Genomic DNA, 19,702 nt, shown 5'->3' with positions numbered 1-19,702 from the left:
TACAAGGAGCGTTTGATAAAGCCAATGGGGAAGTAATCTTATACGAATTAGCCAATCTGGGAATAACAGGGAGATTGCTACACTGGATAAGGGATTACCTGCAAGGCAGAAAAGGTCAGGTGTATTACCAGGGATACATGTCTGAGGAACGGAGGTTTCAGTTAGGTACCCCACAAGGGGGAGTATTAAGTCCCACCTTATTCAATGTATTAATGAACAGATTAGCATCAGAGATGTATCCTCCAGGGGTCACGACGATCATATATGCTGATGACATTCTTATACAAGGCACTTCTGGGAACAAAATTCAAGATGCTCTTAACATACTTGGTACAACCTGTCACAAGTTAGGCTTAGTTATAAATGCAGATAAAACCAAATACGAGTATAGGAAACGAAGAAATATAACACTTACTCTAAATGGTGTGGAACTGAGCCGTGTACAGAAGTACAAGTATCTGGGCATGTATGTTGGATACACATGTGAGAGTAAAAATGCTGAAATAAATCATATCAGCACCTTATGTAAAGCCCGTCTGCATCCTCTAAAAGCACTGGCTTTTTCTGGTAAAGGTGTTGGGGTACCTATCTTGCGGATGTTATACATAAGCACTGTTCGATCCCTGATAGACTACGCAGCACCCGTATTGTCTTACACAGGCCAAGGCAGAATTCAAAAAATAGAGCTGATACAGAACGAGGCTATGAGGATTATTCTTGGATGTCAAAGAAATGCAATGATTGAAATAATGAGGATGGAATTAAATTTACAGAGTGTGTGTGATAGAGTCCGTGACATTAACACTAGAGTATCTATTCGTTTCATGCGGAGAAAAGGAGGGGATAAGCTGTTTGAGAGCGTTCAGACCTGCTTGAGTGACGTACACACTTCCAGGAAACTGAGGGAGACACGCTATACGAGAGGATTAGCTCATGACCTCAGGGAATACGACGTACTTGACTGCTGTAAACCCTCTCGAAAGTGTAATATGTCTGCTCCCTGGAAAGTACAGAAAATAGACGTCGAAATTGTACCCCTCAAGGTGAAAAAGATTCATCATGAACCGGGACAATTACGGTGTTTGTATGGAAGCATGATATCTCGGTTACCAAGAGGCAACAGTTTACATGTATATTGCGACGGGTCGGTGGCGGAGGATGGCAGGGCAGGGTGTGGTGTCCTAATAAGGGATTATACGGAGTTTGGGACTGTGGACAGGATAATTGAACTCCGGCTTAGTAATTATATATCATCCACACAAGCTGAACTGCAGGCCATTCTGGCGTGTTTGGAGGAAGTACGTCATGACGACAAAAATGTTTTTGTATTTGTCGATAGCCGAGGAGCACTGGAGTCCTTAAACAGTCGAAACCCAGTCTTCATGTCTATAGTGGAGGACTGTAAGAGAAGAATAACTGAGATACAGCTGAAAGGTTATAGTGTGAAATTCATGTGGATTCCATCTCATGTTGGAATAGTGCTCAACGAGGTGGCGGATGACTTGGCCAAACGTGCCACATCAAAACCACAAGTTGACATTGAATGTGAATTCACAATGAGACAAATAAGAAGCAAAATCAGAAATATTCAGGCACAGGCGGGAGTGGAGAGGAGAGAGATAATGTATGAGAGTAGTCAAACCATGCAACACTACATGTATGTGAGTCAAAACACCCATTTCACTTATGGTAAAAGGAGAAATGCTTGGAGTGACTCTGTGTACATGCGGCTCAGGCTTGGGTACAAATATAACTGGGAATATGGGATAGATGTTCATGGTAATGACACGAAGTGTAAACTATGTGGTATGTTAAGGTCTCACACCCTTGCCCATTATATTCTTGATTGTCCGTTGATTAGTGTATATAGAAACACTGAGATAAGGACTGTTCCTGAACAAATAGCCTGGATGTGTCACAACGGAAAGGTTGATGATATTCTTGAGAGATATAAGAATTTTGCACCAAGATTGTAATATTTTGTTGAATTATCTGCAGGTGTCTTGCAAATTGTCTATACAGTATACCTAGGTCATAAAAGTATTTGTGTGTACGTCTGATAACATACTACTTGTGAAGGAGGAAATGTATATTTTTACCTCTCAAAATGTTTGGTAATGTGTTTATTTGTGATGTGTGTCTATGTATATATTAACACGTTGTACTGAACGGGGTGAGAATAGCTTGAGCTACCTCATCCCTTTGTGTGTATTTTACCTCAATAAACTTATTTCAATTTCAATTTCAATCGTACACCACGTGTCACTGGGTATAACCAGCACGTATGGTGGAAACGTGTGACTGGTACAGTAGTCAAGATTGTTAAACTAACAATCAGTAGGCCGCTTAACACTAGCAGTGTTAAACTAACACCCCTGTTAGTTTAACATCTTAACAAATGAAGTATCGTTGTTAGAATATACCAATGTTATTATACATGGTCTTCCAGTTTGGAACACTGTCATCCAAGCCTCTTATAAGGCCTAACTTGGTACCCTTCCTGACCCTCCTCCCAAGATGCAACCCTCAACACCTGTCAAACTCCGCGGTACCTATTTACCGCTAGGCGAACAGAGGCATCAGGTGAAAGAAAACTTTTCCCAAACTGTTCTGCCCTGCCGCGGGAATTGCAGCAGGTAGCTTTCGGCTGTGAGCCGGCTGTACGGCATTAGGTAATAAGACACTATTGACATCATTCGATATATTGGCATTTGTATTGCTGTAGTTACACTTGTAGAGGTGTGTTTCATTGTTCATTTTCTTTCAGAAAAAGAAGTTTGAAGTGCGTGCGCTGAGCTACCCGGGGAAGCTGACCTTCTACACAACTAGTGATGACAAGAGTAAACACTTGCTGTACTTGTGTCGGCTCACCCATCAGTTTAACCTGGCCCTCCAGCCTCGCCTGGCCGAGGTCAGACGTCTCCATGAGGAAGGTGGGTTCATCTTTATCACGCCCTCCTCTTACTCCCTTTCACTTTCTTCTTTCTCTTCCTTCTTTTTCTTCACGAGAGATTTTCCTTCGTCTCACTAGTGTCTTTCGTTTTACTTATCTTCAATATATTTTTACTACATGTTTTCCATCATAGATTAAATGTTTGAATTGTTATATTAGACAGTGTTTGTGTATTTACTACTAAATGGGGTACCTGGCGGTACTCGGGCAACCCGGTGCCCAGGTCTCTCCCTCAGTCCCTCTCCTCACACACCCGCCCCGTCTCTCCTCACACACCCGCCCCGTCTCTCCTCACACACCCGCCCCGTCTCTCCTCACACACCCGCCCCGTCTCTCTCCTCACACACCCGCCCCGTCTCTCTCCTCACACACCCGCCCCGTCTCTCTCCTCACACACCCGCCCCGTCTCTCTCCTCACACACCCGCCCCGTCTCTCTCCTCACACACCCGCCCCGCCCCGTCTCTCTCCTCACACACCCGCCCCGCCCCGTCTCTCTCCTCACACACCCGCCCCGCCCCGTCTCTCTCCTCACACACCCGCCCTGCCCCGTCTCTCTCCTCACACACCCGCCCCGCCCCGTCTCTCTCCTCACACACCCGCCCCGCCCCGTCTCTCTCCTCACACACCCGCCCCGCCCCGTCTCTCTCCTCACACACCCGCCCCGCCCCGTCTCTCTCCTCACACACCCGCCCCGCCCCGTCTCTCTCCTCACACACCCGCCCCGCCCCGTCTCTCTCCTCACACACCCGCCCCGCCCCGTCTCTCTCCTCACACACCCGCCCCGCCCCGTCTCTCTCCTCACACACCCGCCCCGCCCCGTCTCTCTCCTCACACACCCGCCCCGCCCCGTCTCTCTCCTCACACACCCGCCCCGTCTCTCTCCTCACACCCCCGCCCCGTCCCTCTCCTCACACCCCCGCCCCGTCCCTCTCCTCACACCCCCGCCCCGTCCCTCTCCTCACACCCCCGCCCCGTCCCTCTCCTCACACCCCCGCCCCGTCCCTCTCCTCACACACACCCGCCCCGTCCCTCTCCTCACACACACCCGCCCCGTCCCTCTCCTCACACACACCCGCCCCGTCCCTCTCCTCACACACACCCGCCCCGTCCCTCTCCTCACACACACCCGCCCCGTCCCTCTCCTCACACACACCCGCCCCGTCCCTCTCCTCACACACACCCGCCCCGTCCCTCTCCTCACACACACCCGCCCCGTCCCTCTCCTCACACACACCCGCCCCGTCCCTCTCCTCACACACACCCGCCCCGTCCCTCTCCTCACACACACCCGCCCCGTCCCTCTCCTCACACACACCCGCCCCGTCCCTCTCCTCACACACACCCGCCCCGTCCCTCTCCTCACACACACCCGCCCCGTCCCTCTCCTCACACACACCCGCCCCGTCCCTCTCCTCACACACACCCGCCCCGTCCCTCTCCTCACACACACCCGCCCCGTCCCTCTCCTCACACACACCCGCCCCGTCCCTCTCCTCACACACACCCGCCCCGTCCCTCTCCTCACACACACCCGCCCCGTCCCTCTCCTCACACACACCCGCCCCGTCCCTCTCCTCACACACACCCGCCCCGTCCCTCTCCTCACACACACCCGCCCCGTCCCTCTCCTCACACACACCCGCCCCGTCCCTCTCCTCACACACACCCGCCCCGTCCCTCTCCTCACACACACCCGCCCCGTCCCTCTCCTCACACACACCCGCCCCGTCCCTCTCCTCACACACACCCGCCCCGTCCCTCTCCTCACACACACCCGCCCCGTCCCTCTCCTCACACACACCCGCCCCGTCCCTCTCCTCACACACACCCGCCCCGTCCCTCTCCTCACACACACCCGCCCCGTCCCTCTCCTCACACACACCCGCCCCGTCCCTCTCCTCACACACACCCGCCCCGTCCCTCTCCTCACACACACCCGCCCCGTCCCTCTCCTCACACACACCCGCCCCGTCCCTCTCCTCACACACACCCGCCCCGTCCCTCTCCTCACACACACCCGCCCCGTCCCTCTCCTCACACACACCCGCCCCGTCCCTCTCCTCACACACACCCGCCCCGTCCCTCTCCTCACACACACCCGCCCCGTCCCTCTCCTCACACACACCCGCCCCGTCCCTCTCCTCACACACACCCGCCCCGTCCCTCTCCTCACACACACCCGCCCCGTCCCTCTCCTCACACACACCCGCCCCGTCCCTCTCCTCACACACACCCGCCCCGTCCCTCTCCTCACACACACCCGCCCCGTCCCTCTCCTCACACACACCCGCCCCGTCCCTCTCCTCACACACACCCGCCCCGTCCCTCTCCTCACACACACCCGCCCCGTCCCTCTCCTCACACACACCCGCCCCGTCCCTCTCCTCACACACACCCGCCCCGTCCCTCTCCTCACACACACCCGCCCCGTCCCTCTCCTCACACACACCCGCCCCGTCCCTCTCCTCACACACACCCGCCCCGTCCCTCTCCTCACACACACCCGCCCCGTCCCTCTCCTCACACACACCCGCCCCGTCCCTCTCCTCACACACACCCGCCCCGTCCCTCTCCTCACACACACCCGCCCCGTCCCTCTCCTCACACACACCCGCCCCGTCCCTCTCCTCACACACACCCGCCCCGTCCCTCTCCTCACACACACCCGCCCCGTCCCTCTCCTCACACACACCCGCCCCGTCCCTCTCCTCACACACACCCGCCCCGTCCCTCTCCTCACACACACCCGCCCCGTCCCTCTCCTCACACACACCCGCCCCGTCCCTCTCCTCACACACACCCGCCCCGTCCCTCTCCTCACACACACCCGCCCCGTCCCTCTCCTCACTCACACCCGCCCCGTCCCTCTCCTCACTCACACCCGCCCCGTCCCTCTCCTCACACACACCCGCCCCGTCCCTCTCCTCACACACACCCGCCCCGTCCCTCTCCTCACACACACCCGCCCCGTCCCTCTCCTCACACACACCCGCCCCGTCCCTCTCCTCACACACACCCGCCCCGTCCCTCTCCTCACACACACCCGCCCCGTCCCTCTCCTCACACACACCCGCCCCGTCCCTCTCCTCACACACACCCGCCCCGTCCCTCTCCTCACACACACCCGCCCCGTCCCTCTCCTCACACACACCCGCCCCGTCCCTCTCCTCACACACACCCGCCCCGTCCCTCTCCTCACACACACCCGCCCCGTCCCTCTCCTCACACACACCCGCCCCGTCCCTCTCCTCACACACACCCGCCCCGTCCCTCTCCTCACACACACCCGCCCCGTCCCTCTCCTCACACACACCCGCCCCGTCCCTCTCCTCACACACCCGCCCTCCCGAGCGATTTGGTCTAGGTTTATAACCTGGCCGTGGACAATTGACCGGATGCCAATTCTTACGTCCCAAAATCACTTACGTCCTCTAATTACTCAACACAAAGCTGCTATTAGGACAATATCCAACTCTGGCCCCAGACATCACTCGGTACCCCTACTCAAATCTCTGAATATGTTAGACATTAAGTCACTGCACATTCACTCATGTGTATTATACATATACAAAACGCTAAATTGTAATGCCAATCCTGATCTCAAAAGCTTCATAGAAGGTTGTAACAGAACCCATGAGCACCACACCAGAAATAAATACAGTTTTGATATTCCTAGAGTACGACTTAATCAAACCAGAAATGCTCTACAAATCAAGGGGCCCAGGATGTGGAATGACCTTCCAAACCATGTTAAAGACAGTACCTCTCTCAACCAGTTTAAGTTAAAAACGAAGCTATACCTAATAAATTCCATGTAACCTACCTTACCCTTCTATTGTCAACCCATGTATGTTTTTTTTTTTTTTTTTTTGTTTTACAAATCAACGCTGTTTTAATGTAATTTTCTGTAATAATTTATAATTGTATTTGTGCTGTTTTTTCAACAATGTTCCCCCCCTCTTTTACCTCTATTTTTATTTGTACTCAACGCATTTTTTTCTTTTTACCCATTAGTTTTAAGCTTTAGTCAGTAGTGTTTTTTCCTGCCCGAAACGCTTTGCGTAATAGTGGCTTTAGGCATTGTATGTACTAGCTCTATCTATAAAGCCAACAAACTTTGTAAAATCTCTTTATGTATGTACCTTTGCCTAAATAAAAATTATTATTATTATTATTATTATTATTATTATTAACTATACGCCTCTGTTCACCCAGCAGTGAATGGGTACCTGGTTGTTAAATGATTTGACGGGTCGTATTCCAGGGAAAATTACGATTATGAACCTGCCCAAAACGCTATGCGTGCTAGTAGCTTTACAAGAATGTAAAAACTCTTGTACTGTATATGTAAATAAATAAATTAAGTGGAATGGGCTCTAGCAAAGAAGCTGGAGCCCTGTGGTACTGGGCTAAGATATTACAATAAAAATTTAAGTTTTCTTGTCTATGTATATCTATTGTTACACTTACAGATCGTAGACGGTATCGGGAGAGCTATATCTACAGTGACAGATATGCAGAGATGGGAGGCCTTTCCGATACTTTAGGAGGTCTCCGAGGATATTTAGCCAAGACTTCAGCAGACCAACGCGTCTCTGTCATCTCCAATACGTCATCTAACACTACCAGTGGAATAGTTTCTGATCGTGTCTTGTCACTTGATGGGAGTGAAGGTAAATTTGGGAGCCTTGGTTAAATTTGGCTAGTTTTTTTTTTAATAGGTGATATACTGTATCTTATAAACAGGTGATTTTTGCCTAGCAACAACTGCATGTAGCTGCTGGGATGAGAAGACTTGGGGCACTTACATGGTTACCTGTAAGTTATGGTGTTAATGTGTGTGCCGCAGAGCAGAGACGCCATCAGTAGAGGGTTTTGAAGCCTTACAATAAGTTAAATTAACAGTATCTAAAATACAGAATCTCATTATGGGGAAAATTCAATTGCTGGAAAGGTTTCTCCTCGCAATCTGAAAAATTCATGGAGCTCATATATGTCTCGTCTAACTTGTATCATTTCACCCAAGGAAGGAATATTTTAGATCTGGTCTGGGCAGCAGTTTTAAGAAGTACAGTACTCTTGTGCAGTGCTAATTGATCTTTTGCATATTTTGAAAAACGTGCATAATAAATAGATATACAGTACCTGTACTGTATTTGCAATTTTCTTTACAATGTTACTAAAGTAATCTTGTCTTTATAAAATTTTTGGTCAATTTGAAATTTAGGAGATACTAATCTACAGTCCTTTAAACACTAGATGATCTCGACTCTGAGATTATGATCAACACACCACCTGCTGCAAGTATTGAAAGTGGAGTAGAATCCCTCACCAGGTCTCTTTCTCGGCTAGACTCATCCTCAAGTAGCACCCACGCTCATACTCCGGATTTTGGTATGTAGACTTGCCGCATACTTCTGGTTTTCCTAAATGTTTGCACACAAGCTTATGTCTTTCATTTGCTCATTATCACTTTGTTGACGACTTTTCTGATTTGTTAGATGATGTGAATGGCAAATAAGTCAACTTCCAATGCTATGAGTTTTATGCTGAGTGATTCACTTTTATGAGCTATAATAAGAGTTATAGCATAGATGATATGACTGCATTACATAAATATATAATCTGGTCTTATGAAATGATTATACTGTACAGTATATATAATCTGGTCTTATGAAGTGGTGGGGTGCTGCTGTGGATTACTACTGAAGTGTGGATGTGCTTGCTTATACATGATGTTAGTCTGAATGATATAGGAGGATTTATTTTTTATTTTTAATAAAGCTTTTTATATGCAATACCTGTACTGTATACTGTATCTATAAATTGTTTTTCACTTCATTCTTTTATCTTGGCTGATGCCTTCTTGCTCCCCATGAAAGTGGGGAGTGAGGTAATGAGGTATGTTTTGTATGTAATTCATGTAACCCATGATACCAGTATACCATTGTTGAGGACAGAAAGCTGTCAAACCGAATTTAACGTGAGTGACATGCACATCCCTCATCACACAAAGTACAGCAATTATCACAGTCTATATAACCTTTCTCATTTTGTTTGTTCTTCATCTTGTCTATCAACAAAATGTTTCGAAAAACGTATCCCATTAACAACGTTGGAAGCAGGAACGATAATGCTTCATGTGTAGAGTTTGTATATTTTGGTTAAATGTTTATGTATTTATATGTACAGTACTTTCATATATGGTACATATATAAAAAGTATATTTTGGCTACCTTTTTCAATATTGTAATATTCTTATTCTAAGTACAGTACAGTACAGCAGTTGAATTTTCTTTTATGATTTTTTTTGTTTACTAAGCAGTGCTCCTCACACATTTACAGTGTTTTACTACAGTATTTGTATTTTCAATACAGGTATTTTGATTTTATTAGACCAGTAATTAAACAGTAATCTGTATTTCCTACTTTAAATAGAATTTTAGAAATACAGGTACTATTTATATTATGCACACTGACATTTATGGAACCAATTGTTTTTCTTATTACTATCCAGATGAAGGGAGTTTAAATCGCCCCTCCTTCACACCGCCAGCTTCAACTCCACCAACTGGAGGACGGTTAATTGGATCTACAGGAATGTCTGGAAGTGAAGCAGGTGGAGTGTCTTTAGGTCGAGCAGGTAGTGTCCATTCCTCCTCCTCACAGCACTCTGCCTCCACGGTTCGATCCAGATATTCTCTTGTCCCACATAGGCTTCCCCCTGAACTGACACTTGGAGCTGATCTTGCAGACCTTTCATTGACACCTGATCTGCCACATCTTGCTGACTTGCCAGGAATGGCTGCAGAAAGATCAGGGCGGAGTGGAGATGAAGAAAGTGATCTGTGTACAGGCATGTCTCACACACAACATAATTGCTGTTCCACATGCTGTGATGATGACAATACTTCAATAACTTCAACTGATGACCCTGAAGATGATGAAAATGTTGAAGTGCATTGTAAATGTGGATCTTGTGCAATGTGTATTTTACACCAGGCCTCTGCAGGCTTTTTACATCAAAAACTAGATAGTGAAAACTCAAGTGTAGCAGCACAGAGAGGAGAGACAGGGCCGCATACCTATCATGATTCCTTGGACTCTGCCAGTGCATCGGGTCATTTCTTTGGGAGCCCAACCTTTGTAAGTGATGATGCTTCTGTGATGGTACAACCAGACCTTGATGAGTCAGGTACTTCGACATATCATTTTTCAGAGGAAGATTTTAGCCAGCTGGATAATAATGATGATTATGTGGAGTTTTTCAAGGATGGCTTGCGGTTTCCAGAGCAAAGTAGTAACCAACTTGAACAAAGAGAAATAGATGAGGAGAGAACTATGACTCCACCGGCCAGTATCCATCGTGTCAGTCCACAAGGGTTGGGTGCTCAAGGGCTACTAACTCGGAGAGGTGGGGTACAGGCAGTTACTTCAACCTCAGAAGGAGGGGCTTCAACTGGATCAGATCAACAGGATGAAGAAAACTTAGATTATTCTGTTGAGAGTGCCCAGGCATCTTTGTTAGCATCTTACTCTCCTGCCTTAGCAATATCTTTGGGAGGATATCAACCTCGTGCTTCAGTATCATCCACATATGATACAGATAGTGACTATGTGCAGGTGTCGGGGCCTGATGATCGTTTCTTGTTAATACCACCTGCTCCTGTTTCCATGTCAACTGTCAAAACTATCACTCCTATAGCAATAGCTTCCTCACGTGTTAACATTGCTTCACCAAATGACCCTCTTCCCAAGAATGATGAGCAATGTAGTATAATGGCATCCTTATCAGCTGATGCTGCCATTAGTGACACAACAGTAGCCAATTCAAGTGAAGCGCCTGCTAAATTTATAACGTCAAAGCCGAGGATCACTGTGCTTAAAGCTCACACTCAGTTGGCAGCTACAGCTGCTCCATCATTCACATCAGTTCCACTAAGTAGAGGTGTAGTACACACTTTACCACAAGTTCATCCAAGACCAAAAATGGATACAGTTCAATCATTGCAACGTGGTACTGCTCAGCTGCCAGAAATGCGACCATTGGGCCTTCCACCTCCTTATTCTCGTGACCATGGCACAAACAAAATTAAAGTGGCTGGTGTTCAAAATGCTGCAGAAGTACCTGTTATTAGAAAGAATAATTACCTTGATGTACGTGCTTCGTCATCCATAAACAAAAATAAAGCTCGTGCTCATCCAGAACAGCATCCCACAGTTACCCCAAGAAGCCTGTATCTTAGACATCAACAAAAAGCATTGCAACAACAACAGCTCAAACATCAACAACAGTTACAACAGTTACAACAACGATTGAGTAGTGAAACAGTTTATCAGCCAGCTGCTTATGCTCAAGTTGTTGGTGTACCACTGTTGCCATCACCTACATACACAGGTTATCAACAACAGCAGCAGCAACAACAACAACAACAACAACAACATACACAATCTGGAGGTATTCACCAGTCAGTATATCAACAGCATCAGCTCCAACAACCTCAACATAATTATCTTTATCAACCATATATAAAGAATTTCTTCCAGAACCCCCCACCTCCCTCACCACATCATGGTTATGGTGTTGGTGCTGGGCCAGGAGGTAGTGGGTACCAGGTTGCTGTCGAAGCACCATCACCCACCTACCAGTGTACCAGTGATCCTGGTACTTATTCTCCACACCAGCAATCTCTGGCCACAGTATACACTAACCAAGTCAGCTTGAGTCAGATTGAACAGTTCAAAGCTCAGCTTTATTCTGATGTGGATTATGTTATATATCCTATGAAGGATCCTGCACTGAGTAGACAGGAGTATATGGATGCTAAAAAGGGGCAAGTTATTGCTACTCATGCTCAACAACATGCCAGCAGCAGCAGCAGTAGTAGCAGTTTTGCTTACTTACCTCCACCGCCTCCATATCGCAGCCCAAAAATGTCGCCTCTTTACAGATCGACACCGAATGTTGCAGCAACATTAAGCAGCTGTAGTGGGAGTGGTAGTGGTGTAGTGACAGGTGGAGGTAATGCATCCGTTCTGTCATCCTATCCATCATATCAGAGCCTTACCTCGCACCAGCCTGGATCATCTTCAGGCTATTCCTCAATGGCACGAGGGCGCTATTTTTCACAGCAGTCCCTGGCATCCTCATCCTTGTCATCAGCACCTTCTGGTTATTCTGCATCAACACAATCTCTAACTGGAAGCTACGAACCATACTCAGAAGTGATGCAGCGGGCATCTTCCATGCTTCGTGTCCGCTCTGATGAATCTATTCTTTCATCAGCACTAGGAGAGGCGTCAGATTCTCATGCACCAACAGGCCATCCTTTACCACCACCCCCACCTTACCGGCCCAAGGTGAGGACAACTCACAAGTACGTGGCTTTTCATTGCTGTGCATGATCTGCTTGGCTCAAGTTATTAGCACTGCTATAAAATTTTAATATTTTGTCATTCTCCCTCAAAGTATGTAAACAATTTTTAAATGGAGGCCAAAAAAAAAAAAAAAAAGGTTACAGCATAGTTAAATCTGTGCTGGTATCTTGAGCCACCATTAACAACATAACAGTAATAACTGTTGCTTCTTCCTCTATTCTGCTTTCTTTATTCTTTAGTAATTCAAACATTTCCTGCAAAAAAATTAAATGTGTTTTTTTTTTTATCTAGATATTACAGTATCTACATATTTTGTATCGTGCAGTTTGCTTGTTGCATATATTTAACAAAATTGGGTAGATCTTAAGAAAGCTTAGGTATGGAATGTCTTGGTTTATGGGTTTTCTTTCATTTATTATTTAGCAATAGAAAAAAGAAGAGGAGTACTATACAGTAGTTCATGCAAATTTTATGTTTTTTATTGTTGTGAAAAATCAGGCTTTGAGTTTATGAAAAGCCATGTTTTAAACAGATCATTCCGCCACTGTTTTAGGTATGATCTGGTGTGTGTAATGCTAAAGGTTGTGCACATTAGGGCAGGGTTGCACACTAACACCGCCACCAAGGAGCTTTGCTAACTTCCTTACTAGGGAGTCACTGGAGAGAGTATTATTTCAGTCAAGAATGATAGGTCTTTCACAAAATTCAGCCTTACAGAGAGCTCCTATTGTATTATGTTAACCAGAATTTTTTTTTGTCAATCTGTAGCCTTACAGTATTTCCATACCCGTATAAACCAGGTCTTTTCTGAACAAAAGTTGATTGAATTTGTATCCATTGTTGTTTTGTTCAATTTTGTTTTGATATACTCAATACCTTATCCTCTTTAATCTCCTTTGTTATACCCTTTCTCACATTCAATTACGTCACCCTTTACTCTTTGTCTTCCTAGAAAATATAAATTAAGCTTTCTGAATCTCTATCTTCATAAGGAAACATTTTAATTTCTGGAATTCTTTGTCATCCTTCTCTAGATTTTCTAAAGAAATGGACCAATTTATAGTATGGTGCCCAAAACTGTACTGCATAATCAACAAAGGGGCTTAACAAGGGAAAGTTAAAGCTGAAGTTAGCAAGTTAACGCAATCTAATAACATTAGATTGTGTTATTATTAATACCTGAATTTACCTGATGGCTTCAGTCTTACTAGTGACCTCGATAAAGACAGGAAGCTAGTAATTACCTAAGTGTAGTTACAGGATGAGAGCTATGCTTGTGGTGTCCCATCTTCCCAGCACTCTTTTGTCATATATAAAGCTTTGAAATTACTGACGGTTTTGACCTGCACTACCTTCGCATCTAACTTGTTCCAACAGTCTACAACTGCTCACAAAAGTGAATTTTCTTATATTTCACCAGCAGCTTTGTTTTGTTAGTTCTATGACCTCTTGTTCTTGAAGTTCCAGGTCTCAGGAATTCTTCCATATCAATTTTATCGATTCCTGTTACTGTTCAGTACTGTTTGTACATTTTGTACATAGTGATCATATCGCCTTTTTTTTTCTATCTAATAGTTTTTGCATATTTAATGCCTCTAACCTCTCCTCGTAGCTCTTATCCTTCAGTTCTGGGAGCCACTTAGTGGCATGTCTTTGCACCTTTTCCAGTTTGTTGTGCTTCTTAAGATATGGGCACCATACAGCCGCTGCATATTCCATCTTTGGTCTAACAAAAGTCGTGAACAATTTCTTTAGTATTTTTCCATGCATGCATGTATTTATTTATTTATTTATTTATTTATTTATTTATTTATTTATATATATATATACATACAAGAAGGTACATTGGGATTGTGAGGATACATAGCATAGTAATTACATTCTTGTAAAGTCACTAGTACGTGCAACATTTCAGGCAGGTATTTAATGTATTGTATGTAATGTATATGTATTTAAAAGCAATTCTGAAGTTAGAAAGTGTAGCATTGACTCCTCGCACAATGTTCTTAATGTGGTCCTCAGGTGAGTTTTTTTTTTTTTTTATCTAGAACCACCCCTAGCTCTCTTTCTTTATCAGAATTCTTTAAAGATTTCTCACATAATTTATAGGTTGTGTGAGGTCTATATTCTCCTATTCCATATTCCATAATATGGTATTTATTTACATTAAGTTCCATTTAATGCAGGCGATGAGTCACAATAACGTGGCTGAAGTATGTTGACCAGACCACACACTAGAAATGGAAGGGACGACGACGTTTCGGTCCGTCCTGGACCATTCTCAAGTCGATTGTGACTCTTTGTCATCCTTTGTTCCATTTAATGGCTTATCATAGGTGTTCCCATTTGTTTTGATGATTTTATCCAGCTGGGTATTGAACTGCACCCTTGTTTTGGCATTTATGGCTTTGGCAGGAAGGCAGTTCTATGGTTTATAACCCTATGGGTAAAAAAAGCATTTCATGTTTTCTGGAAATGCTTCCCCTACATTGTGGCCTATTAAGCTTGGGATTGTTCCTTGTCTGTGTTACATCTGACCTTTTAAAGAAGTGGTCTGGATCAATATCATCCAAATAGTTCAATATTTTAAAATACTGAACAATCCATTCCAAGTAGTGGTTGGACATTTTACCGTTCAGTTCAAGTGGCTGGATGGTAGGGCGACCGTCTCGCTTCTTGCAGGTTGGTGTACAATCCTCGGCTGTTCAAGTGGTTGGACACTATTCCTCCCCTCCATCCTATCCCAAATTCTTATCCTCATTCCTTCCAAGTGTTATATAGTCATAATAATTTAGTGTTTTCTCCTGAACTTACCTTTAAAAGTTTTGATGACATCAGCCTGTCATGTCTGGTTTGCAGTGTTGTTAGCCCTGTAGCACTTGACCGTTCCTGGTATGAGAGTTGACTTAGTTCTGGGATGATTTTTGTCATCTGGTGTTGAACTTTCTCCAAAGAAGATGTCTTTCTGAAGCTGAAGAACTAACTCTCCATGCTTGGATACAATAATCCAAATGGGGGAACACCAGGAATTTATACAATTGAATAACTACCTTCTTTTCTTTGAAACCAAAAGTTAGTTTGCCTATACACGCAGAAATCACAAAAGCATGATATATCAATAAGTTTTTTTTTTTGGGGGGGGGGGGGAGAAGCCACAAGAAGTGGCTCCCACTTTTTGTGCAACTTTCAGTGATTGGTGGATTGTGACCCTATGGTACATATCTTAATTATACTGTATTATAATTTTCTAGGATTAGAACCCTGCATTTGATGGAATTATGCAGGATCTGTATATTTTTTGTCCATTTGTAAACCCAATATAAGTCTTGCAGTAATTTTGAAACTTCTGAATTTATTTCTCACCTATTTTTATATCATCAGCAAATGTGCTAATGTTACTTCTCAATCCTGTCTAAATAGTTTACATATACAGTACTGTAAGACTTTATAGGAGGGGTATAAAAATGCACATTACAAATATCATTAACAACATTACCATGCAGGATATTGATGATGGAAAGGACCTAAGAGTTAGGATCCACTAGTTACTGAGTGCTGCACAACAAGTGGGAACTGCAGTAAAACACCAGTCAAATCATAAGAATAGTCAAACTTTTGACTTAAAGGAAAAGAATGTGGTTAAGAAAAATGGTTATTCAACTGTAAAAGTTGTAACACACACAATTTTGGGTGATAACATTCAAAGAATATGATTTTCAATGTTTATTTAATAGTTTGATAAGAACAGTGGATGTTCTTGTGGGTGTGGATGTTAGAAATGGTACAATGGTGTCTTGATTGGTCGAGATGCGGATGCTCGTTACGTGCTACTGGCAGTCAGATAGGATATAGTGGTTGGAGATGGAAAGCTTGTGCAAGGCCTGAAGCCGAGAACAGAGCTTTAGTGAGACAGGAGCTGGAGAGCTCCAAGGAAGGCAAGAGCAGAGGATTCCTATTCTCTGGATTTGTATAAATATAGAACAGAATGTTGATGGACAATATTTTGTTTACAGGAAACCTTGGACAGGACTGGGAGTGATGCAGGGCCCACCACGGGAGGTGCTGGGAGGGTTCGCAGCCGGAAGTCGGGGGGGCTCCTCAGCTTGCAGCAGTTGCGGGAGCGGAGCCAACTCTTGGATGTGCCACTCATCGCTGCCCTCTGCTCAGACACAACACTCATCTCGCATCCAAGCCGCACCCCTTCCACCGATTCCTCTGCAACACCAAACAGCGGCACCCCCCCACCTGCCCAGTTTGACTCCACTGGCTCGTCAAGCACTCGTCCCTGGGACATGGACTCATCGCAGCCATCCTCCTACGTGACTAATATTTTACCTCAACCATTGATGGATACACAACAAACGAAAACCAAACGTAGGCAACGAGGTTTAAAAAACAACACGCAGATATTCGTTGTCTGGTGTTTATACTACAAATCAGGTGCCTGTCACACACATAAAATCCAAATGTAGTAGTAAGACATTCAGTGGTGTTCATCAACACCCAAGTAAAACTAGCCATCAGACTCAATTTCCTAAGGATGTAAATGACCCACTCAAGGCTAAAGTTTTCCCCTAGGTCAGTGTCTCTCTAGGCCACTGCTGCTTGTTCCTCAAGGCAATATACTAGTAACAGTTCTGTATCTTTGGCATTTGTGAAACTTCAGTTTCTCTCTTACCTCATATTTTGTATTTCTTATCAGTTTTAATAATTTTGTAGCACCTTAGTGTTTTGAACAATGATAAATGTTTGTAATACTTTGGAAAATTATATATAGTAATATAAAATCAAGATGAAATCTTTAAGTGCTACTAATGCATAGGATAATGTAAAGAAATTTGAAATGTATCACCAAGAATTTATGCCAAGTTTAATTGGGAGGTTATCTCCCAACTTAGGAGATAAGTTATTAGGATTTCCACAGTCATAAAGTGGTAAATCTGGTATGAGGTGCGGCAGAGTTTTTAGCTGCCTGTCATCATGATCTCTAGGACGTTGGCTGGGCAGTAATGTCCACATTTGTCGTAAACACTAGTAAACACACTCAGGCAACCTTTTCTTTTATTTTTGTTATGTTTTCACATGGATTTAGTCATGTGTTGTTGGCATTCATAAAGTTAATATTTTATTATGTGGCCTCATTAAACCCCACCACCATCAAAGTCATTCTTGAGGTACTGTGTTCTAGGATTGACATTCAAATTCCTAGATAATCATGTGGAAAATTTATACAGTATTTTTCTTTCAGGTACACTCTTCATTAATGCAATAATTAGAGATGGTCTTTATTACAGTAGGGTCTATGAAGCTACAAAGATTTAATTTAATTTTAGGTGTCCTTTTGTATTTTTTTATGATTGAAATGTACAGTCAGTCCTCATTATCCACGGGATAATTTTCTGAGAAAACTCTTGGTGTATGTGAATTTACAAATATTGAATTTAACGTTATATGAGATAAATAGAAATGCATTCTAGAGACCTTCTAGTGTTTATATACTTCCACAACTTCCTCAACATTACTGTAGTATACAGTATTGCTAAGTACTACCACTTCCAGTTACAAATAAAGGAAGTTTTGATAAACTTGGGGAAAAATATATTTGTTACCTATGCAGTATGTTCTTGCAAGGAGGAGGATTGGCTCTTGGGGAGACCTGCAGTTTAATTTTTGGGTATCTAATGCAAACTTTCCTCTGAATCTTCCATAACTCTAGTCTTTCCAACTTTTTAAACTGGATTAAATTTGATTTAACTGCCTCTTTCTTAAATTCCTTCCATGTACACTGAAGAAATGCTTCCTGACATTTCTGTGGCTTATTTGTGTTCCCAGATTCCACGTTTTTTGTTGTAGCTGTTAGTAGCATCTGGTTTGTGCACCTAATACTGATCTTCTGAACAGTAGCACAAGAGCATTAGAGAGGCACAAAAGATCTTGCTCAAACCTTAGTGAATTCTTTTCCTTATTTTATAAAACTTATCTGTACACACAGTTAATTATGACGGCACTGTAGCTTACAACAAACTTCTTGCAGTGCAACTTCTATGAATTACATTGTTGTTATACACTGGAGGTAAGTAATTTTGTTAATACTTTAAATAAATTTCAGTGTTGGGTATTACAGGATAATAAGAATTGTTCTTGTTTATCATTTTAGTCTACACAGCTTATACTTTCATCATATTGTATATATTTCCTTTATTTACTGGAAGGGATATATTGATAGTGTAAAAATTTCAGATATTTTATCAAAATATGAAGATTTGCTATTTCATGCAACATACATTTAGATTTCTCTAAATGCCTAAATTTTCACATCATAAAATGTAGTGTTTTAGTGTGTGTCCGTCTTTGTTGACATGCTTAACATTTCATATCATTTAGATATCCATGGAGCTGAACTGCTAAAGATACTTGTAGCAAAGTCATATTCAAATTGTGACAATGTCAGTTAGTCTATGAATTTTGCTACTTTCCCCATACAAGTGTTTTGTTTGACACATTTCATTGTGATAAACAATGAATTTGCTAGATCCTGTTTCACTCTCCTACTTTAAATTCATTTAAGAGTTCTCATCTAATTGTGTCCTCAATTCCTAATTCCTATCTGGAAAAGTGTTCTTCCCAACTTTGTCTATCTAAGTATACTGTATTGTATTTTGTTACCATGTCTCTTCTGGATCATCATCTCTCCAAGGTTTATAAGTTTTAATTCTTTGAACTTGGTCTTGAAGCTCATGTTTCTGGTATCAGCATTGTGGCAAATCTCATGCCTAAATTGTGTGTGTTTCACTGGGTGCGAGTCTCGTGCATGCATTTTTCATAATTCAGGACTGAAGGAGGAAGTGTATAAATAGGGCATGTAGTCTTTAGTTTGATTATCAATGTTTACTAACTTTGTGTATGCTGTGATATCCATGTCTTGGTCTTTTTCTCTCGCTGAGGCCTCTACTTTCTCCCTGTCAATCAATATTTTTTTTTGTCCATTCCTAATTCTCTTAACTTTTTACTAGGGTTAAACTGTAGTAGCCATTAATCTGACCACTCTTAAATTTATGAAGGCCATATAGCATTTTGCAGTCCTCATTTTTCATTGTTCTCATCAGTTAAATATCAGTAACAAATAATTTATTAAATTAATCAGGGCTTTTATTTACACCAGGATCAAAAGGAGAGCCAGTTCTGATTCATATGGTACCCAAATTATCTCTCATGATGCTTTTCTCAGTTTTCTAGTTTCATAAGTCTAATATTTTTGCTGCTATGCCAGCTTATTTTTCCCTCATGTCTTTTGTGGGACCATTTAAAAGGTCCCACACAAAGTTGAAGCTGCAGTTCATCCACCCTCTCCTGTCTGATTTAGTCACTTT

The 19,702-nt window shown here is 43.7% G+C and overlaps 1 protein-coding gene across 1 annotated transcript in view; it reads left to right on the top strand.

Annotated features, from left to right (window-relative positions):
* The window catches only part of ex (FERM domain containing expanded), a 177,632-nt gene that overhangs the window by 156,144 nt on the left and 1,786 nt on the right, over positions 1-19,702 (top strand). The window contains 6 exon segments of the mRNA XM_069301090.1: positions 2,768-2,933; positions 7,427-7,627; positions 8,214-8,348; positions 9,472-12,314; positions 16,346-16,723; positions 16,725-19,702. The exon segment at positions 16,725-19,702 is cut by the window's right edge and continues 1,786 nt beyond it. Coding sequence (XP_069157191.1) covers positions 2,768-2,933; positions 7,427-7,627; positions 8,214-8,348; positions 9,472-12,314; positions 16,346-16,723; positions 16,725-16,910 — 3,909 coding nt within the window. The 3' untranslated portion in view covers positions 16,911-19,702.

Source organism: Procambarus clarkii, chromosome 5 (genome assembly GCF_040958095.1).
Source record: "Procambarus clarkii isolate CNS0578487 chromosome 5, FALCON_Pclarkii_2.0, whole genome shotgun sequence".
Lineage (NCBI taxonomy): Eukaryota > Metazoa > Arthropoda > Malacostraca > Decapoda > Cambaridae > Procambarus > Procambarus clarkii.
The sequence above is the reverse complement of the archived record's forward strand: the minus strand, read 5'-3'. Positions and strand labels throughout refer to the sequence as shown.